Source organism: Lutjanus erythropterus, chromosome 23, assembly GCF_056507025.1.
Source record: "Lutjanus erythropterus isolate fLutEry1 chromosome 23, fLutEry1.hap2, whole genome shotgun sequence".
Classification (NCBI taxonomy): Eukaryota; Metazoa; Chordata; class Actinopteri; order Lutjaniformes; family Lutjanidae; genus Lutjanus; species Lutjanus erythropterus.
Genome location: NC_139339.1, coordinates 3229577 through 3252110, shown reverse-complemented (window position 1 = coordinate 3252110; position 22534 = coordinate 3229577). Strand labels below are relative to the sequence as shown.

Here is a 22534-nt window from a genome sequence, read left to right as displayed (position 1 = left end):
TGGTCGGGACATGTTTGAAACACACACTCGTGTTTTGGTGTCACACTCACACACACTTCAGAGCCCGATTGTGCAAAACTGCTTCATATTAGCTCGTACAATTACTTATACCTGCTTCTGAGTCTGAGATGAACTTTTTCTCTATAAAATATTGAACCTTTACGTTGTCTCAAGAAAAACCACCCTGTGTCTCCGTGTTCATTAACCATTTACTTCTTGTCAAACTAAAAAAGGCTATTAGTCCTCTGCAGCGGCTGCCGGTTCGACTCCTGCCTGCAGCCCATTTGCTACGTGTCATCTCTTCTCTCTCTAACCCCTTTCCTGTCTGCGTTATTGCCAGAGTTGGCAACTTTTAAGACTACTAAATTAATTTTTTTAAACAATTAGAACTTGGTCTCTTGCACCGCAAAGAAAAATATTAAAACACGAGGAAACTGCACCATGTGGTTGGAATCTAAAGCTTTACTCGACCCAGAATTTTGTCAGTTGAATCAGATTTGACTGTTCAATAGAGAGGTGAAGCCACGCCCCTTCATGTAACCTTGGAAAAAATATGAGCTGTAGTCAGTGGACAGAGACAAATTATCATTTGGTCGTGGTCGAATTGTACCACTGGCTACACATAAGGTGTTTGTCAATTTAAAAGATATTTTTACAAGTCGAGAAAGTCGCTGTCAGACTGTGAAGATGCATAATTGGAAAGACTACAATCCCAGAAGTCTCGTAAGTGACATCATGACGTTCTCCCTCCATGACGTTAACCGCTGAGGCTACGATGCCTGTGTGTTTTTGTACAAGGATGAAGTCACATCACAGTTCTTGTTATTCACTTCTTTCGCAGATAGTTTTGTGGTTTGTGGAAGTTTCCAGCCTGCCGTGCTGCACTTCTCTGTCTATACTGAAGCCAAAAATACAAAACTGCAGAGATTCAACTGACATAATGCGAGCTGGCTTTGTCTTCTCGACTGATGACTTGTCAGGGGCAGCACTAGCAGAATCACCTATTCACTAAGCTAACCAACTAGTCAGACATCTTTCTGCCAGTTCAACATGCTGGATCAGTCAAACAGCTTCAAACTCTTCATCGTTCTCCCACGGCTTACAGCAAGCTGCTGTTTGGGTTCCCTGTACCTCTAGATCGCTAAAGATTTTGGCAAGAACAATTCAGTGGTCCCTTGATCATATGGGACATGTCCCGACCATCCAGATGCAAATCTACACCCTTGGTTGCTCGAGTGAATGAAGTGACAGTTTGGTTTAGGTTGGCTGAAGAATAGAAGCAGAAGAATGAGGGTAAAGTTCAACAGCAGGATAGAGAGGCTCAGTGAACGTTGTTTTGAAGGTGTGGAGGCGGTTCCGACTGTCGGCGGAGACTCTGTAGAAGATCAGAGTCCCAGCCGGCCAGTCCAGATACACTCCCAACCGTCTGGAGCGCAAGTCGAAGGAAGATACAGTGGCACTCTCATTGTTGTGCAGAACAAAAGAAGTATCTTCCAAACAAGTCAGACACCAGGACTTGTCGTTGCGCCCCAGTTTGCAATTATCGTTATCCCCTTTCCTGCCAATGGTTTTGTATGTTAACCCAAAGCTGAAGGGCTTCACCAACTTGACCTCCCAGTAGTGGCGCTCATTTAAACCCTGTTCACACAGCACCTGTTGGCAGTGATTGAACCTGTCTCGGTGATCAGAGTATGGCTGCTCCTCTTCCACCCAGGTCACCTTTCTGTTCTCTTCAGAGAGAAGGAGGTTCTTGTGGGCTGTGTTGGGGTCCAGACTGAGCTCACAGGCATCTGGAGGCAAGAAAACATTTAATTTAAGGAGAATATACTGGAATAATATGCAGCTCGAGGTCGCTGATGGTGGCACCAAGTAGTCAGACATGTCAGAAGTCATGTTTTTTTGTTCAGAGTGTTTTCTCTCCTGGAGGAAGTGTCAAATATTTTTCTCATAACAAAATTCATGAATGGCTCATTCGCATAAATGTTTGGCTTCACAAAGTCAAACACAAAGTCACATAGTGATTAATGATCCTGTATCAGAGGAAGTTTTACCTTTATTGCTTCCAGGGAATCTCCAGTCATTCATGTCAAGTTAACAACAGTCACAACAATCAATCAATCAATCAATCAATCAATCAATCAATCAATCAATCATCTCAATTAGAGGATGTTTTACATATTTTCAGCTAATCTTAGAGTGACTTGTTCCTGTTGATGAACTGACCCGTCATTAAGCTTCATGACCTCTTTTTTGTTGACATTCAAAAGTCTAAAATACAAGATCAAAGGGGAGGGAATGGATTAACCTTTGTTTTTATCTGCTCTAACATAAGCTGCAAGCATTAGCATGTCCAGCTAACTAGTTTATGTTAGCTGTTATGTTAGCAAAGCACTAGCTAACTAACTAGCAAATGTACACAAAATGCTAAATAGCTAGCTAATGACTGGTGTAGGTGAGCTTGCAAGTTAGGTAACGTTTTGTTAACTTCAGCTAATTTAAGATGTGAATATGTCACTTTTACAGGTCCCCCAGCTGTCTCTCAACCATTTCCAAAATGTAGTTTTGAGGTTTATTATTAATAGTGCACAAGTCAGTATAGTCAAGGTCAGGTGTTTTAGAAAACACAGACATGAGATAACACATGTTTGAATGAAGGGGATCTAAACTGAATTTTCTATTGAAATTTATCTTTGTGATTTCCACAAATACTTACATTTCTTCAATCCTGGTTTCATACAGTGATCTCCACCATGGTCAAGACTGTGGAAGAAAAATAAGGATTAAAAAATAACAACTTGAAGTAACTAGAATTTATTGTGAACATTTACTTAATCTAATATGTGTTTTATTGCTGCAGTTGACTTGAGTGTTCTTAAAGAGTGTAGCTTTAGTTTTATGGCGGTACACCCCATCTCACTAGTAGGTTTGTAGTCGTAGTCTGACAGCACTTCTCTGATAGTTCATTAAACAGTAAAATATCTTTAACTCTCTGGCATTGTACTTACTTGAGTTTGCTGAGCTTGTATTGTGGATCGTCCTTCAGGTCAGTGAGCAGTTTCCTTCCTGACTTTCCTGGATTGTTGTAGCTCAGGTCCAGCTCTGTCAGATGGGAGGGGTTGGACTTTAGAGCCAAGTTCAGATAAATACAGCCGTCCGCTGTGACCTGACAACCTGACAACCTGAGAAAACAGTGTCTGGTTTATTAGCATGCAGGTTCTGAATGTAATTATACAGAAAACTGTTAACAGTAATGACTTTCTTGCATCCATGCATGAATGTGGCACTTCCAATAAAAAGGGAGCAACTGTTATAAACAGACATCCTCAGTGAACGCAGAATTTGTTGGCAAATCGTGGCGATGCTCAGATTGCAGGAGCAGTCTGAGGTCATGTAAAGAATGAACTCTGCAAACGGACAAATAAAAGTCTAAGAGCCCTATTATTGTGCCAAACAGACAAAAGAAATTTGGGGTATGCAGATCTCCACATGTCGCCTACAAGTAATGAAATATACATTATATTAATCCCGGCAGACTCTTGCCTACTCACAAACCTAAAATTCTGTTTTAATACACACCTCAGTGTCTCCAGTCTGCAGCTCTGACTCGACAGTCCAACACAGAGCAGCTCCACTCCTGAATCTTTCAGGTCATTGTTGCTCAGATCCAGATCTCTCAGAGGCACGTAGGGGAACTTGAGACCAAAGGCCAGTAGCTTAACCCACTCTTCAGTCACTTTGCAGTCCACTAGTCTAAGGGTGGATAAAGAATGATAAAGAAAATGTTTAAACTCTTTAAAGGTTGTTTCCTGTTGGGAAAGGAAGGATCTGTTCCCTTCACTTTTTCTAGGTAGCATACAGGCTGCCATAACAATCTCTGAGAAGTAACACATGCAGCCTGAGATGAAGATCAACACACATTATTCAGGAGTGAAAGATGTACTACAATCTGATTATTTCATGTATTGCAACAGAAGGAAACTTACATGGCCTTTTTGCTGCTCCTCACAGCTGGGATCAGCCTCCACCTGCCTTCATCTGATGTGTTGTAACTCTTCAGGTCCAACACTTCCAGATCATTCTTCGATATCTGCAACATGTAGGCCAGTGCAGAGCAGTGCAGGGGAGTCAGCTCTGTTTTCAAACGATCTGGACATTTGAGATATTCTTCAATCTCATCCTTGACTTTGTGATCTCTCATCTCAACCATGGTCTGGAAAACGTTGATGCTGCTGTCTGGACTGAGGGTCTTCCTCTGGATGGTTTTGAGGTAAGTCAAGATTTTCTTATCGGTATCTTGGCTTTGATCTGGTGATATCAGCAGACCCTGAAGGACTCTCCGGTTGGGTTCAACCATGAGGCCGAGGAGGAATCGTAAGAAGAAGTCCAGGTGGCCATTCTTCTCCTCCAACACTTTGTCCACTGTCTTCTTTAGAAGATCAAGCAAAGTATGTTCTTTGTCCTTCAGGTCGAGGAAGTTACCGAGCTCTTTTGTATTCTTGTTTGTGAAACAGTCATAGACAAAAAGAGCTGCAAAGAACTCCTGAATGGTCAGGTGCACAAAGAAGAAGACCTTTTTCTGGGAAATTACATCTTCTTCCCTAAGAACTGTGGAACAAAACCCAGAGTAGATGGATGCCTCTTTTATGTCAATGCCACAGTCTTCCAGGTCTTCATCATAGAAGATGAGGTTGTTCTTCTGCAGCTGCACAAATGCAAGCTTGCAGAGTTTCAGAAGAAATTCTCTGTGTGTCGTCAAAAGTCTCTCTTTGTTTTTCTCTTTCTTCTTGTCATATTTTTTGTTCCTGCATTTTGACTGAGCAAACAGGTAATAAGCCATCATCTCTGTTAGAGTTTGAGGGATTTCAATTTTCTCTTCTCCCCCAAAGACCTCTTGAAATAATACGGCAGAAATCCAGCAGAAGATCGGGATCTGGCACATGATGTCAAGACTCTGCGAAGAGCGAATGTGTGAAATTATCCTGTCAGCAAGGTCCAGGTCATCACTGTATCTCTTCCTGAAGTATTCCTTTTTTTGTGGGTCACTGAACCCTCTTATCTCCGTCACCATGTCGATAAACTCTGCAGGGATCTGACTGGTTGCCGCTGGACGGGATGTTATCCAGAGTTTAGCATTTGGAAGAAGGTTACCCTGGATGAGGTTTGCAAGGACACTGCTCACAGATGTTACTTCACTGACAGATGTTACCGGCTTGTTCTTGAAGTCCAGTTGAAGTCTGCTTTCATCCAGGCCGTCCAGGATAATGGTGACTCTGGTTTTGACAAAATCTTCTGACTCTTTCAAACTCTGAAGTGCAGGGTGAAATTCAGTCAGGAGTTCATACAAGCTTTTGTTTTCTGTACTCAAATTCACCTCTCTGAAAGCCAGACAGAAGATGAAATCAATGCCCCGGTTTGCTCTCTCCTCGGCCCAGTCAAGAATGAATTTCTGAACAGCAAATGATTTTCCGATGCCTGCAACTCCCTTCGTCAGGACCGTCCTGTGGGGTTTCTCTTGGCCGGACAAAGGTTTGAAGATGTCACGGAGTTTGACTGATTGATCAGAAGATCGTCGTTTCAGTTTATGTTTGACGTGTCTGAATGATTGTTCTTCATGTGGCCCTTCTGTCTCTCCAGTGGTGAAGATGAGTTCTGAGTAGATTTTGTTCAGAGGGCTTCCTTTGTCACCATTGCCTTCAGATATCAAAGTAAATTTCGTTTTCATCGCTTCTTTAAGATCCTTCTTCGCTTTCAAAAGATGGCTGTCCCCTGTAACAATCAAAAGCATACTTAGTATTAAATAACTTTTGCAAGATCTTTGCAACACCCCTTACATTTTTTTATGTCTTATTGGACACGATTCCCTCCATCCCACCCCTTCTCCTTAATCGTAGGCACACGACTTCTACACCAACTTAATATAAAAGACTCTCCTAAAGACTCTGGATTGGTTCAGCAGTAGCACAGGTATTTTTGAAATAAGTATATATACTTACAAGTATGTTCCACAGTATGTCTCTGTTGTTTCTTTACACACTTTGTGCAGGGGGAGTCTGCTGGTGAGTCACTCTGGTCTGAGCTGACACACTGTTTACATGACCAGTGTCCACAGAGGAACTGGACTGGATCCTTCAAAGCCTCCTCACACACTGAACAAGTCTCTCCGGTCAGCGGGCTGTAAGGTGATCAATAAATGACACATCAGTCATTAGATGTTTGATCAGTTACAGTGAAACCATGTTCTCCATGTTCCAGAAACACACATCATGTATGAACAGCAGTCACAAATGGTTTCATCAGTATCAGTCTCTTTATGAATCTTTGATCAACTAACCTTAATAAGGTTTTAGATGCAAAATACTTTGTATATTTTTCATATAAATCAAATTACCTTTGTGTTGTTTTAGTACCAGAAGTCACTGGCTCAAACATGGATGAATCACTCTTCACAGAAACAACACTGGGTGCTGTGGACTCAGACGACAACTTTCTCCGCATTCTGTAGGGGGATCAACAAATGACACATTAATCCTGACAGATGTGTATCAGATAATGGTGATTTCATAATTTCTTGAGTTCAAATATAAGATAGTGTTCAAACTGATCAACTTAATTGTTTTTTTTGTAAATATGCATCGGCTACATGTTTCCAAAAAGTTGGGAGAAGAGCAACAAAAGTCTGGGAAAGTTGTGAAAAACACCTGTTTAGAATTATTTAATTGATAACAGGTGACTGTATCATGATTTTGTATTAAATACTATGAAGCACAGAATACGACAACAGAAACCCCGGACTGTTGAGCAGCTGAAGTCGTATATTGAGCAAGAATGAGAAGGAGTTTCACTTTAAAACTTCAACAATTAGTGTCTCAGTTCACAAACACTGACTGAGTGTTAAAGAAAAGATGATGGATCACAGAAGGAAACATGAACCTGTCACAACAAAAGTAAAGTTCATCAATTTGAACATTACATTACATTTTACACAGCGTCCCAACTATTTTGGAATTGCGGTTGTATATATGTAAACAACTGTACATATTGTTTGACCTACACTGACCAACACTGTGCCTTGATTGAATCTATTAATGACTAATCATTGACATCCTTATGTACAATGAATGTGATGTTTAGTGAATAAACTAAAAAATCTAGACTTCACTATAGATGTGATCAGACACAGACTCAGTCTAGAACTGACCTTATTATGACTTTAGATGCAAGATACTTTGTATATTTTCCAAATACATTAAATTAAATTACCTTTTTGCCCCTTTTTTATAATTCAGTGGCTCATACATGGATCTATCACTCTTAAGGACAACATCTGGTGCAGTGGACTCAGACGACTCCTCAGTCAGCTTTCTGTAGGGGGATCAACAAATAACATATCAGTCCTGCCAGACGTGTCTCAGTTAACATGTAAAAATTTAATGACCATAATTCTTATTATAATTACAGTAATCAAAACATTAGCATATGGTCAACAAGGGAAAAAGTACAGTATATTTCTAAGTAATCTAAATTGCAGCTTGTGTTCAATTATACAGAATAAAAAGATAAATGTATCATTTTCAATATGCTGTTAGGTGCGAGATGTTTTGTATAACTTATAGAACACATTAAATCAAATTACCTTTTTGACCCCCCTTTAAAATTCAGTGGCTCGTACATGGATCTATCACTCCTCAAAGAAACACCAGGGGGCGCTGTGGACTCTGCTTCACTGAAAATCATTCAAATCAAAGTACAAATAACAGACTGTTATTCTACACAGAATGATGCTGGTTCAAAGCTAATGCATTACAAAATGCAATGATCCTACAATTGCAGGCCCTTTATAAAAAAAAAAATACAGAAACAAAACCATTACCTGATTGGCAGGTCTGTCCAGGAGCTAATTGGCTCCTCAGACACCAACAGCTTCTTCTTCTCTGCTGCCATGTTTACGACTGCAACTGAAACACAAGATCAGACGTCAAAAAACTTTTCAAAACATTTATAAAGTAAATTTATAAAATTTTTATTCAGTTTATTTGACCATTTCCAGCTGTTTATCATTAATTCTGGTTTATTTTAGGCACATGCATAAATCAACCTAATTTAAATATTACATTCATTTGGCTTTTACTAAAAGTGACTGACAATATATGCATTCAAACAACTTGACAGCAAGAACTAAACATCATATAAGACTGGTAGCGTTTCCCTTTTAAACAGATTACTAAAAGTGTGTTCAGTGCTGCAGTTCATTGTCCCCTATAATGTGATCACTCATTTACATTTGTGCGTCATCAACGGTTTGTCCACAGCTAATCTCTCGTACTAACAGATTAATCATCCTATTTGTTTTTTGTGTACATTCATGACTGTGAGCTGAAGGACCTCTGTGAGTCACACTTTTGGAAAAACCTTGAAATCCCCCCCCCCCTTTTTTTTATGGCTCCCTGTGGCCACAGGCATCAGGAGCACCTTGAGGGAATTTCCTCTTGGCATCCTTTTAGATTTTTTTTTTTTTTGTAGTATTGTAGATATATTACAGGAGTAATGCAGATATATTTAAATCGAGGTATCAGGAAAATAATAATAATCTAGAAGCTTATTACTAATTTTAATAGAAAAATATTGACGTTAATAGAGAATTTTCTTCCGTAAGTGAATATTTCCGGGACAGCAGAGAACAAACACACTTTTCTCAGCCACGTGAGCGGAAATCTTCTCATGTTTACAAACTTAGATAATCATGATCACTGTCCTCTTTTATGTCTCTTATTTCTTTTCCGCTACTGAACTAAAGGCAAAGGTTTGTCGTCGACTGGCTTCTTTCTGATTATTCATCTCAGTTTTTTGCGGCTGCAGCTGAAGTGAATGTAGTTTTCACTTTATTGCGCACTTCAAAATATAATTTCACCCCCCGCCAACACACACACACAAAACACGCACTATGAGGAAACAACGCACCAATCAGCTTCGGACACCTCACACAGGTGACACACAGAAACACAAACATCTACTCACTTTAAGTCAAAGATCTTTGTCTCCTTGTTGGTTTTTGAGCCTAAAATTGTCTCCGGACGTTTAACGAACACTGTTTTCATGCAGACGCCATCATCAAACGTTACAAAATCCCCTCCCGTTTTTTACTTTCGGTTTCAAGCTTCACCCCTCCCTCTCTCTATAAGAACACACACTGAGACATGTTCACCACAGAGTGACTCTTAAAGTGTGATTTTATTCTGTCACACCTGCACACTTGTACTTCAAACTCTCTTTTAACATCTGTTAACTCGTATTTTAGCTCTTCAGTGTCATCTAGTGGAACATAATGTTTAAACAACACGGTCAGAGGGACTGTAAAAAAAAACTACGCACTTTTTTTTCTCCCAGGATGCTGATATTGTCACGCCCCGTGTCTACACACACACACACACATGCTCAAAAATAAACATGTGACATTTACGGAACTTAAAGCAGCAAAAACAAGGTTCAGTGTTGATGTTTTCTGGACAAGTGGGTCAAAAATCTGCAGTTATCAAACAACAAGAGACTTAAAAATAAAGAAAAATGTCCATCACAACTTCTCAAAGTTCAAGGTGAAGTTTTTAAATGTCTTATTTTGTCCAAAACTCAAAGATGTTCACTTTCATATGATAATAAATGGAGAGAAGTGGGAAATCCCCATATTTGAGAGGCTGAAAATAGCATTTTTGCATTAAGAATTACTTTATCAACAAATAATCCATCATTAATCAAAAGAGTTTAAAAGTTCAATTCTTTTTTTTTTTTCTACTGTCGGACAAGACTTTTATTGCCAACAAGATTATAAAGAGCTTGATAAGATATAGCACATATAAATTAACTATTAATGCTGAATATATGTATAAAACCTAATATTGCTATGATAAAATAAAATAAATATAAATAAGTAAAATTATTAAATATTAAATATTAAATGTAGGAAAAGATGGGAAAATGTCTTTTTTGCCCGACATGGCAGCCTTAAATATACTGACAAAAATGAATGACAGGAGTCCAAATAATGAGTTGGAGCCACAGAGTGAAAATTAAATAGGTTGTGATGATATTTAATATACGATCTGTGGTTGAAAGTGTCTACTAGATCATAAGTAGGACTGAGTATTTATTGAAGTAACCTGGCACCAAATCTTCTCCAGTCAAATGACACCTGCATTCAATCCTTTTTTGCACCCAGATATAAAAAAGTGACCTGGTTTTGCGTGCAGCCAATCAAACAAAAGCGCTGGTACTGCAATATTTAAACGATACTCAGCCCGAGTTTTGAGTGATAATTGAAAGGGATTATGTTTATATGAGTCCATAAATTGTTTGTTTGGAAAATATATCATTATTATGTCTTCAGATTGAACTGTGAGGTGATGTAGGTCTGTGATTCTGCAGGTCTGTGGATAAATGGTGACACCCGGTGGAATAAAATACACATAACAGCAGACCATCAGCTGCATGCACTTCAAGTTAGTCAAAGAATTTGTGGATAAATTCGAGTTTTTTGGTCATAGATTGAAATGCATTCTCTCCAAAATAAATTATGAAACTATTAATGAGCACTTAAAGGGACATTTCACCCAAAAATGAAAATTCAGCCATTTCATGTTTTTATTCTGTTATTTTTCCACAGTTTGAGAGATTCTGCAGCTCTGTTTTCCTGTGAAACTCCAGCAGTGTTTTGTGGACTAAAAAGCTAAACCCGAGCTTCAGTTGGCACGAGGGTGAGTAGATAATGACTGAATTTTCAGTGAACAGATTAATTAAGTGTTTATTCAGATTCAGTCTCCTGAATCAGTCATAATATATGCAGAACAGCTGCTCTATTAGATAATAAAATATAAAAGAAGTCCTCCTCTGTGCACCTAAAGGTTTATTTCTCACAAATTTTGTTCACAAATGTGTTAAAATCTGTCAGTGAGTCTTGGATTGGTCACAATTAAAGGACAGTCTAAAACAGCGATGTCCAATGTGTGGGTTGCGGCCTCTTGTTGGGCCTTTAAAGTACAACAGGTGGGCAGTGAGAGGTCAAAACATCTTTAAGTTTCAATTTTGTGATTTTGAAATTATCATCAAATATTTTTAATTAATGTTAAGGAAGTAATCAGAACATTTCGGGCATTTGGGTGTTGTTCTATAAATATTCTTATATTTATTATCTGACCTAATTTAACAGGTGTTACACCACATTTGGTGACCTGTCACATTAACACTCCAGTGTATCTTACATCATGTCACCAGTATGACCAGTCCAGGAGTCTGCAGCTCTTTGGCTCCTCTCCAGTGACTCCCTGTGGCTTTGACAAAAAATTATATGGAAATAACATTTTTTTATTTTCAACCATTTAATTTTCCTTAATGTTGTTGTAGGCCTAAAGTGATTCTTACATTCTCCAAATGTACACAAAATTGCAAAAATGTAATGTAATATTTAATTAACTAAAATTTTGCATCATACTCTTCGCCTCTGCAGATTTTCCCTCCAGGTTTTGCCAGAGGCAAAGTCTCTGAGCCTCCCTCATGGATGCCAAAACCAAAAAAAAGAAAAAAAATTTCTTAAAAATTTCTCTTCTGAGAGTAAAGGTTGCTGAAGGTTGTTGAGGCTTCAGTAGAACCTCAACACCTCAGGAAGAACCTTTTGGATCTGTTATTTCTAAGAGTGTATTTCTACTCAGACATCACACTTTTTACTCCGCTGCATTTATCTGACGTCTTCAGTTAGTTTACGAGTGAAGATTTTTACACACAAAACATATGAAGAGTTTATAAAAGATGACGTCTTGCTGTAAATTAAATTAACCGACAGTTTATTCAATCTTTTGTTGAGATAATTTTATATAAAATCAAATCTTTTTGGTTTTAGAAACCACCCAAAAGATCATAATTTTAAAAAATGTTTAGAGCCTGATTTGTCTTTATTTGGATGCTTGAAAATTAAATTAAAACATTATTTGTTGTTAAAACCTTTTTAAAACTTGAGTTGGGCTCGAAACTCAAATTTCTTCAGTTAAGTTGCCTTGAAATTTTAAGTTTTCTCAACTTTTTCATTTTTACAGTGCATCAGTTTTATTAATTACTTGAATTTAACTGTAATCAAAGAGGACATGTAACACATTTAAGTTCTGATAAGTTTGTTGGCTCAAAAAGAAAAGAGAACTGATTGTCTCATTTTGTTTGAGTATTGCTCACCTGTTTGGGTTTACACTATTTTTACACCTTTCAGTCACGTGTTCAGTGCTGGACTTCCTTTGACAAATTTGTATTTATATCAGCGTGCTGATTGGCTGATGTGCTCTGTCTTCACACATTACACTGTCGTCATGTTTCATCCAAAAGTGTATTAAATTATTGAATCCAGAGTAATTACTGTCACTGGATCATATGAGAATATAACATAAACTTAATGCAACAACACGCACATGACATCAGGGATGGAAAAAATGCTCAGTGTTCAAAACAAAAATTGAAAACAAAATAAAAAACTAAACAATTGTTGCTGTTCTCTCTCTACAAAGTCAACTTTTCATGGAGAGAGTAGAGAATTTATTTAAATGAAGAAGTATCAGAATTTCTCAACACATAAAGAAACGCTTATCTCCATATCTGGAGATACACGGAACAGGAAGTGTATGAAAAATGTAAAGTTCTAGCAACTAAAGCTGTCAGACAAATATAGTGGAGTATAATATTTCCTCTGAGATGTGGAAGTAGAACGTTTCATAAAGTTGATGTTCCTCTTTCTAACAGATGAACCAGTTCTGCAAAGAGAGTAACTTTACCAACATATTTACTCCTGCATATTTCTTTAACTCGACCTCTTTGTTAAGTTTATACTGTGAGTTCATCTGAGCTGGAGTCAAATTTCCTGCATGTGTCGACACACGTGGACAATAAAGTTAATTTTTAAAAGTGACCTGACCTTTTTGTTTTTTCTGTCATGACAAACACACAGAAACCAATCAGAGAACTTCCTGTATTACATTTACACTAAATAAATACTTAAAAGAAGCATCAGCTTAACTTACGCATAAATAACTACTTACATGTTTGTCAAGAGCCTTTTATTCCTCCCATGTGGCTCTTTTTTAATGACAGAAAGTTTCTGAGGTCCTCTTCTTAAGAGATGTCAGATGGGGGAGGGGCTTTTAACAAGGAAGTCAAATGAGACCTTAGCTGACTTCCTGTTGTGGAAACGACAGTTAATTACCCAGTTAAAAAGCTGTTAGGTTAGATCTGTGGGGATTTCCAGGTCAGCTCATGGTGATTATAAGTTTTAAAAAGCTGCAGAATGAATCAGTCAGCAGAAACAAACTCTAATCATCTTTATTTGACTGGATCACATGAGGTTTGAACATCATACAAAAGAGAGAAAGTGTATTATTACAGCTTTTTTACAGCTTGCACACTAAAATGAAAAGACACAGTGAAACCTGAAACACAAGAAACGAAACTTCAGCCCAGATCTACAGATCTGTCAGCACATTCTCAGCCTCAAACGTTTTTTTTCAACTCACCAAACTCTCTTCTCTACATTAGACACAGGAATCTAATATCATGTCACTTCTTTTCCCTTTCAAAGGGAAATCATCATTCAAAAAATTGTAAAAAAAATTAGTGGCTCTGAGTCTTCCTCTTATTTGGTGTGAGAGTTGAGAGAGAGAAGAGAACATATTGATCATAAAATCTAAAATTATCTTACAATAGTACACTGAAAAAAATGTGGCCTGTAATTATTCCCTCAGTTATTTGTTTAAATTCACTAGAAAATATAATTTAAATGCCTTTCTTTTGAAATGTCACCTTTTATTTGATATGATGTGTTTGTTTGTAGTTATTTATCCTCATTTCCATCTGATCATTTATACAAAGTCATATTAACTACGTTTTTATTGACGCCACAACCTGACTAAAGAAAGTAAAAATTGTATTTTGCTTGCAGTTACTTGTTCTGCAATAAATGTTGAGAAAAACAGAGACATTTTCATGATAATCACACAACAATAAACTTGTATTTTTTCCTACTGAATAATCTAATTCAGTTTAACAAATATTGAGACATTATAAAAACTGACATTTAAGATACAATATTAGTCACAACTTATGTCTTATGACTTTATTACTGTATCTTGAATGTTTCAAAAGCAAATGTTTTACATTATTCAGTTTTGTGAATTATGTTGTAATTGATTTTTGACTTTTTAAAATTCAGTTTATGAATTTGTAGCAGCACAACTTCAGGATAAAAACAAACATAAAACTGCATGTGTGTGCATGTGGTCATCTGTGTCTTTAATGAACATGAAACAAAAACAAACAAAAATTATATTACAGCTCTTTAATAAAATAAACTAAAATAAAATATGAGCAGCGTCCATGACCTCAGCATGGTCAAATGTAACAAAAAACAGTGAACAGTCAGTAACAGTACTTTTAGCAAATAAAATAAAAAAAATAATTAAGTATATTATATCATGGTAGGTGTTGTAACAGTCCTACAATACTGAGACATATCACTCCTATTACTACTACTACTACTACTAATAATAATAATAATAATAACAAAGCTTTCCTGTTTATTTACCCAGCAGAATTTAGCTCCTGACAGCATTTAATCTTCTGAAAATAAAACAAAATAAATTAAAATATTTCAATTCAAATAAACACATTAATAAATAACAAAAAACAATAATAAACGGAATGTGAGTTAAAATGCCCTTACATTAAGATAATTTAATTTATAGGGTAAAAACCCGGTTGTGTCTCTCCTCTGAATCACGTGACTAAGATTCTTCCTCGTGACGTGGGCGCGTAAACACGGGAAACAGGAGGACAAACACGGACAGCTGCTGCACCCTCAGGCCGTCGGTTTCGTGTCCGGATTGATGATCAGTCCGGGATCGATCAGGGTGGTGATCAGCAGCTGATCGGAGGCGGATCCATCAGTAAACAGCTGGTCGTTGCGGTGTTTGGCGGTCGGGCGGAGGAGAGATGCGTTGCCTGGTAACAGAATCAGGACTGAGGAGGAAAACAGGCCAACCGTCACTCTGAGTGAACATCTTCAGCTTCAACGGTCCAAATATCTTCTGTCGTTCATTCATTACTTCACCACATTTAACTGTTCTGTTTCCTCAATGAGATGATTTCTTTGTCTAGTCGACAAATTGTTCACGTTTGGTGTTTTTGCCAGTTATTATCGAAAAATACACCAATAATTCAACAATACTGCTGAATAAGTATAGTAGGGTACCATTACAATGACCTCATTGTATGTTATGCTAATATATGTTGATATTAAATATTTTATGGCATTTTTGAACGTCCATGACGTTGCAATATTACACAGTATAGGATATAGTTTTTTATTTTTAATTTCAGACTCAATAAAGTACGTTTCTAAATAAATGAATAATTCTTTAAGAAATGTTTTAATAAATGTTCACTACTTAAAAATATTTTTAAAGGCTCTGTATTTAAATATTATTATAATCCAGCACAAAGTTTCATTAATATTAAATAATATTACCAACCTCACAAAGTCTTCTTCCTAGAAATATTCAGTTAGTTAGTTTAACACTTCTAAAATTCCCCCAAAGTACCTCAAAATGTGGGATTTTAGTTTTTAGTTAGTTTATTTTAATCTTAACTGTGAACCAGAAAGGACTGAACCAAACAAAGTCTGACAAAATGAAACAGAACCAAAGCACAGTGAACCACATCAACCAAATCAAACTATTCAACAGTTCAGTTCAACTAAATCTAGACGGGAAAAGAAGAGAAATGTACGGTCCATTTTGCACAGTTCAGACGTATAACCTGACTTGCTCTTCCTCCAGGTGTGGCTTGTGGTTTAGGATGCGCCTGTAGTCAACACTGAGGGTGAAGCAGCCATCATGCCGTGTTCTTGCGCAGAGTGGCGGAGGTGGATCCGCCCTCTGGTTCTGGTTCTCTACGCTCTCCTCCTGGTGGCCGTGCTGCCGCTCTGCATCTGGGAGCTGCAGAAGGACAAGGTACACCTCCGTCTTTATCACTTCCACCGAGTCCAGCTGCTGCTTTGACCACATCTGGATCTTCCAGCTCAACTCAGTGAGGATTTGTCTGTTGAGCTCTGGTGGTCAAGAACTACATCTCTCAAACAACACAAAACAAAACTGTGACAAAAATCATCTGTAAGTCACCTGAGGTTTTTCTTTCTGTCTCTTTCTGTCCGTCCGTCTCTCCAGGTTGGGACTCACAGTAAAGCCTGGTTCATAGCCGGAGTCTTTGTCTTTCTGACGATCCCAATTTCACTGTGGGGGATCCTGCAGCACATAGTGCACTACACCCAGCCTGAGCTGCAGAGACCGATTATCAGGTGGACACACACTCACACCTTTCTGCTTTAAAGTTACTTTAACGGGAATTGTTCACCTCAATAATCTAGGAGTGTGACAATTCTTAAAACCTGTGGATCGGTGTTTTTTTTTCTTTTAAGTGCCAATCTTCATTTCAAGGTTTGCACAAGAGTAATCATTACACACTTTGTCCTGATGTTCCCTTCAATTCTTGAGTTTTGGTCAACCTGGGTCTTTAAACCTTCGCCGATAAGGTCATAATGAATCTACGCCCAAATATGGTCAGACCCCACTCATCTACAGCATATAGAAATACCCTACTGGTCTGCAAATCCAAGCACGAGAAGTATGAACACAGAAGGTGTGAGAGCACAGCTCAGCACCCTCTGCTCCCATTATCTCAGGGTCAGTGATATCCAATCCCCGATTACAGTTACGTCAGCTCCGTTCAGAGAGACAAGACAAACACCTCCTCGACCTTAGCCGCCATAGCAACACTATCGAATTGTTCCCTTGTTTATCTGAAAGGTGAAGACAGCTGCATCCACTGTCTAGAGAAGAATTTGTGCAGGCCTCTCAGTGAACAAAAAAGGACCACTCAGCATCTGTGATGGTATGGGGGTGTGTTAGTGCCCGTGGCATCATGGGTAACTATCTAACAAGATATACAGTTGTGTATACACAGAAAACATGTGCAACACTGGTATAATATACAAGTTATAGTGCAAAGTTGTATTCTTTTCCACACAGGGGTTTCATGACATAACAATCTTCTTTTTCTGTCTTTCTCCATCAGAATACTATGGATGGTCCCCATCTACAGTTTGGACAGCGTGAGTCACACACACACACACACACACACACACACACAGAAGAACTGACAGTGATCTGTCCACTCTATTAGATTATGTTGCCATGGGAACAGACCTTAATTGAAGGCAGTGGGACACGGTCACAAGTTACACACACGCCTGTGTTTTTGACTGTTCTTATACACTCAGTTAATGTAATGATATTCTATGTTAGCTGCTACTGGCTGCTAATATGTACTCTGATAAAGTACATCCAGTCTTTACCAGTACTTCATATCACATATCAATGTGTTTATTCATCTGACTTGTGTCATATTTTGTAGTGTCCGTTATTTCCATATAAGTTTCTTTCCTTAATGTGTTTTAAATAATATTTTATCATGTCTATATAAAAATAATCCTCTTATTACCTTATTACCTGTCCTGTCCTGTCCTGTCCTGTCCTGTCCTGTCCTGTCCTGTCCTGTCCTGTCCTGTCCAGTGGCTGGCTCTGCGGTATCCCAGTTTGGCCATCTATGTGGACACGTGCAGGGAGTGCTACGAGGCCTACGTCATCTACAACTTCCTGGTGTTCCTGTTGAACTTCCTCAGTAACCAGTACCCCAGCCTGGTGCTCATGCTGGAGGTGCAGCAGCAGCAGCCACACCTGCCCCCGCTGTGCTGCTGCCCGCCGTGGCCCATGGGAGAGTAAGACAAAAACAGATGTACAGGCCCGCTGTGTGATGGATGGATGGATGTTAAAGTCTTAAAGTGTTCTCTCTCTTTCTCTATCAGGGTTCTGCTGTTCAGGTGTAAACTGGGAGTCCTCCAGTACACTGTGGTCAGACCAGTGACCACCGTGATAGCACTGTACGTATCCCACTGTAACCATGGTGACTACTGAAAGTTTCTCACTGCAACTGTTGTGACAGCACTGTAAGTTTCTTGTCTTAACCACCGTGACGCCACTGAAGGTTTTTCACTGTAACCATGGCAATACCACTGAGATGTTATACTAGGAAAATCTCAGTGGTGACACCGCTGTAAGTTTTTCACTGTCACTGCAATGATAGCACTGCAAATTTTTCACTGCAGCCACTGCAACATAGTATACTTCCTGTGGTAACCACAGTGACACGACTGAATAATTTACACTGTAACCGTAGTGACACCATTGAGACTCTCCTACTATAACCATGGTAATAGCACTGTATTTTTTTTTACTGTAACCATGGTGGTAAGATTGTAAGTTCCTTACAGTAACCACAGTGACATCACTGCAGGGTTTTCATTATAACCACAGTAACCAGCACTACAAGGTCTGCTCTTTAACCTACACTGTAAATTTCCTCTGGTAACCGTGGCGCTCCTACTGAATTTTCACTGTAACTTTCCTACAGTGACACAGTGATAGCACTGAAATTTCTCACTGTAACCATGGTGACAATGTTGTACGTTTTCTGTGGTAACCACGAAGACAACATTGTAAGTTTCTCACTGTAACCATAGCGGCACCACTGTAACCACAGTGACACCACTGTAGATTTCATACTTTAACCACCTGGTACCACAGCTTTCACACTGTATACAACCTGTATGGTGTCAATATCTGTGTGTAGTTTTCTGTAACCATGGTGATAGTATTTCACACTGTGCTATTTGTATCTTGCGCTGCAGTTATAACAGTGTATGCCAGTGGCACCATGATAATAGTTAGCAAAGTTGCTAACTGTAACCATGTGGTGATGATAATAGTCCTGTTCATACTGTGGTCTTACAAACTCTCCAACAGTAAACAACAGCACTGTGCTCTGTTTTGAAAGTCACACTTCATGATCATGGTTTGGCCTAAACATCGCGCTTAATAAATCAAATATACCAGAAAAAAAGTGTTGACAAAATGAAGAATGTGAGTCAACATCATAATTTAACTGCATGCATTAAACATGCTAACATTAAGGAGATGTTATGTCATCTGGAAACACACCAAAACACTGAAGTGTTGTATGTTTCCTGTCTTGTTTCGTCGTCTGTCTGCAGGATCTGTCAGCTCTGTGGGGTTTATGATGAGGCCAACTTCAGCTTCAGAAACGCCTGGTCCTACCTGGTCATCATCAACAACATATCACAGCTGGTAAAGACATGCCACACACACACAGACACACACATATACTTGTGTCATAATACAGTACTTTTTTAGACATGTCCAGCTAATTTTGGACAAAATGGAACAGAATTTCGGGTTATGCACGATTCATAAGAGACTAAATACTGTTTGTTCTGCTGACACTGGTGTTACGTACACATATCTTTGTCTCCAGTTTGCCATGTACTGTCTGGTGCTGCTGTACCGAGCTCTGAAAGAAGAGCTGACTCCCATCAGACCTGTGGGGAAGTTCCTCTGTGTCAAACTGGTGGTGTTTGTCTCCTTCTGGTGAGAATATTTTGGATTAATATTACTCCTGCATTACATGTGTGAACTTTCTCAACCCACGAAGGAAGGACTTACTTCATGAGTTAATCATAAACATTTCTCTCTGTCTTCAGGCAGGCAGTTTTAATAGCGTTCCTGGTGAAGGTCGGCGTGATCTCCGACAAACACACCTGGGACTGGGACAGTGTGGAGGCCGTGGCGACTGGACTGCAGGTACACACATTTATAAACACGTTAAAAACCACACTGCTGCCTCAGAGTCATGTGACCTTTGACACTGGATTTATTTGTTATGATGTTAGTGACAATTAAAGTTTCTCTCCTTGACGGCACAGAAAGAAAATATATAGAAATAAATGTTTAAATGTAAATGTTGTTTGATTGAAACAGGACTTCATCATCTGCATAGAAATGTTCCTGGCTGCCATCGCTCACCACTACACCTTCACCTACAAACCATACGTACAGGTAAACATCTATCTATCTATCTATCTATCTATCTATCTATCTATCTATCTATCTATCTATCTATCTATCTAAAGTTCTGTCCACTCCTGCATCCAGGAAGCAGAGGAGGGCTCGTGTTTCGACAGCTTTCTGGCCATGTGGGATTTCTCTGACATCAGAGCTGATGTCACAGAGCAGGTCCGCCATGCTGGTGAGTGTCTCTGTCAGATCGCTCAGGGCGCCTGACTATACGTACATATACATGTGTGTGCAGCTGCTGACATCTCTCTGGTGAATGTCTATAGATCCTGTTTGTGCATGTGTGTGTATTTCAGGCCTATGTATGTATAAAAAAAATACATCAGAGGGGATTAATAAAATATGCCTTCCTCCTCTTCTTCCTCAACAGGTCGTACGTTTCTGGGTCGTCCCAACAAGATGTACTTCGGCGCTGTGGCTCGACCTGAACACACCGAGCACACCGGCCTCCTCACGGCGACCTCCCAGGACACCGTCGCCGTGGCAGCCACATCGATGCCCTCCTCGCCTTCCTCCAGCGGGCGGTACCAAGGCCTCGGCCACACCCCCGCCCCACACTCTATCTCCGCCCCCGCAGGGTTCACGTCCTCCTCCTGGGAGGACGACAGCGACGGCTCGCCTCCTGAGGTGAGAGACACCCAATAACAGCTGGGTGACACCGCTGGAAGCACGCAGCCAGGGGCGTGAACTCGTTCTTTACGTCCTCTGCCCTCTTATTTGGATGAGCTTCATGGCTGTGGACAAAGAAACCCTCTGTATCAAAATCAGGCTGAAAATATAAACGCAAACTCTTGTGTTTGAAAAAAGAAGCTAACTCACTGCTGGGTTTTATCAGGATAATGAAACAGAAGAGAACGAGTCTGCACTCTGTGACGTCAAAGCCATGTTTGTTGGGAAATGTATTTTTCAAATAATTACCCAGTTTTAAATGTTTGAAATCTGTATTTTGATGTCTAATGATGTCATTTTGATAAATGTATCTTAGCTGTTGGAAAAAAGTTTGATGTTTTCATCAGAAGAGGAAGCAGTTTGTTGGTTTTATGCTCCCACGGTGCTGAAGTGTCCTTGAGCTAGCTTTAACTATTTGTTCTAATTCATAATAAATGAACATGCCATATCTAAACACCAGAAACTGTGCTGTCGCCATCATAAGTGTGGGTCTGTTCCTCCAGTAACTCAGGCAGAGTCTTCAGAAACAGCCCTCTGAGGACGAGGGAACCGAGGAAGACGACAGAAGAACATGGATGTGACATCTGTGACGCCAACCGCAGACACAGAAGATGTTTGGATTCACCGCTTCCTGTCCAGAGGAGACAGATTTAAGATAGAGCAGAGGTGGGCCAAACAAACAGCAACCCCTGCATTTCAGTATGATAGACTGAGACACCTGTCAATCAAAGAAACATATCCCCGAGCAAATCTATGTGCTTTAAGTGTCGGTGTTTTTTATTTTACTGCCGAGGCAAACACTGGGAAATATTAGGTTTATTATAGAGAGTAAACTCTGGAAACAAGACTAATCATATATTCATGTGGCGTTGGAATAATCAGAAAAAATTGTTCCATACTGGGGAAATTCATGTGAACGCCTCTTAAATTAGGAACAGTGACAAAGAAAGTTGCTGAAAGTTTAGGTACACAACTTGCAGAGCTGTTGACATCATATATGCAGAAACATGGTGGATGAAATTAACATGAAATATTTTAATTAATGGTGAGAAACTTTTTATGTATTCATTTGTTGCATATATGCTTTTGGCTCGCATGTGATGTATTAGGTTGTAACTGTTGTTACAGTCCATGTACAGTGAGCTACGTTAGTAAGAAGAGTCATTTATTGACAATAATCCTGATAAGTCAGGTGAACACAAGTTTTGTGGTTATAGTGAATGCACTGGTGCATCAACCATCCTCCAGACGCAACTCCTCCACCCATTGTAGAATCCATGTTGTTTCCACATTACGATGTAAAAGATCATGAACGCACACCGGAAGCTGGAAGAATGACCTCCCAGCTCGGGAGGCGGTACCATCCGAGGAGCACGTAGATGCAGCATATTCCACATGTCAGTCAAGAGAGACTTCGGAGTAAAAGGAAATAGATCATTGATGCATGCATGAGGTACTGAAGCATGAAAAGCGGTTGGCGGTTAGACGCCGTCGTGGTGAATACATATAAATATATATAAATAGTCTAGAGAGTGGTGGTGGTGGGTGGTGATGATGTGATGATGCAGAGACCTGGTTAAAGTTGTTAAAGCGTGAGAGCACAGCTGCTAGGCAACAGCAACATGGATGCCAAAACCGTCAGCGTCCAGACGCCACCAAGGCTAACAATTTAACAAGCTAACAAGCAGGATAAATCACAGTAAAGCAGGAAACACAAAGGCGTAATGAAAAAATGAGGCCATTTGGAATATCAACATTTTTCTCAGATGTATAAAATTACAAAAAAAAAACTTGACATGACT

The 22534-nt window shown here is 39.2% G+C and overlaps 2 protein-coding genes across 6 annotated transcripts; one reads left to right on the top strand and one right to left on the bottom strand.

Annotated features, from left to right (window-relative positions):
• Window positions 1–380: 380 nt before the first annotated feature.
• Window positions 381–9349, bottom strand: LOC146305378 (NLR family CARD domain-containing protein 3-like). Its single transcript, XM_084713086.1, has 12 exons — window positions 9016–9349; window positions 7871–7955; window positions 7634–7723; window positions 7269–7362; window positions 6774–6802; window positions 6389–6496; window positions 5994–6172; window positions 3984–5766; window positions 3577–3750; window positions 3006–3179; window positions 2714–2760; window positions 381–1790 (listed from the first exon to the last, which is right to left on the bottom strand). The coding sequence occupies exons 2-12, from the start codon at window positions 7939–7941 to the stop codon at window positions 1258–1260; spliced, it is 3282 nt and encodes a 1093-aa protein (XP_084569212.1). The 5' UTR covers window positions 7942–7955; window positions 9016–9349; the 3' UTR covers window positions 381–1257.
• Window positions 8967–21195, top strand: LOC146305377 (transmembrane protein 184C-like). 5 transcript variants are annotated; one of them, XM_084712803.1, is made up of 13 exons: window positions 8967–8984; window positions 10672–10745; window positions 15855–16028; window positions 16242–16372; window positions 17149–17185; window positions 17646–17851; window positions 17939–18013; window positions 19184–19277; window positions 19465–19577; window positions 19691–19790; window positions 19968–20045; window positions 20142–20235; window positions 20434–21195. In XM_084712803.1, exons 3-13 carry the CDS (start codon window positions 15912–15914, stop codon window positions 20706–20708), a joined length of 1320 nt encoding a protein of 439 aa, XP_084568929.1. In that variant the 5' UTR covers window positions 8967–8984; window positions 10672–10745; window positions 15855–15911; the 3' UTR covers window positions 20709–21195. The 5 variants fall into 5 exon arrangements, with proteins under 5 accessions (XP_084568929.1, XP_084568928.1, XP_084568927.1 ...); XM_084712802.1 differs by lacking the exon at window positions 8967–8984 and adding an exon at window positions 9563–9590 and having other exon boundaries at window positions 10655–10745; XM_084712801.1 differs by lacking the exon at window positions 8967–8984 and having other exon boundaries at window positions 10629–10745.
• The last annotated feature ends 1339 nt before the right edge of the window (window positions 21196–22534 follow it).

Bases quoted from the DNA above. Each gene is read 5' to 3' on its own strand.
- LOC146305378 (XM_084713086.1), bottom strand. From the start codon at position 7,941: ATGGCAGCAGAGAAGAAGAAGCTGTTGGTGTCTGAGGAGCCAATTAGC. The intron at 7,724-7,870 runs GTAATGGTTTTG...AATGATTTTCAG, and splicing joins TGGACAGACCTGCCAATCAG to TGAAGCAGAGTCCACAGCGC. The intron at 3,180-3,576 runs GTGTGTATTAAA...CTGTTTTCTCAG, and splicing joins TGCAGACTGGAGACACTGAG to GTTGTCAGGTTGTCAGGTCA.
- LOC146305377 (XM_084712803.1), top strand. From the start codon at position 15,912: ATGCCGTGTTCTTGCGCAGAGTGGCGGAGGTGGATCCGCCCTCTGGTT. The intron at 19,578-19,690 runs GTGAGAATATTT...CTCTGTCTTCAG, and splicing joins GTGGTGTTTGTCTCCTTCTG to GCAGGCAGTTTTAATAGCGT. The intron at 20,236-20,433 runs GTGAGTGTCTCT...CTTCCTCAACAG, and splicing joins AGAGCAGGTCCGCCATGCTG to GTCGTACGTTTCTGGGTCGT.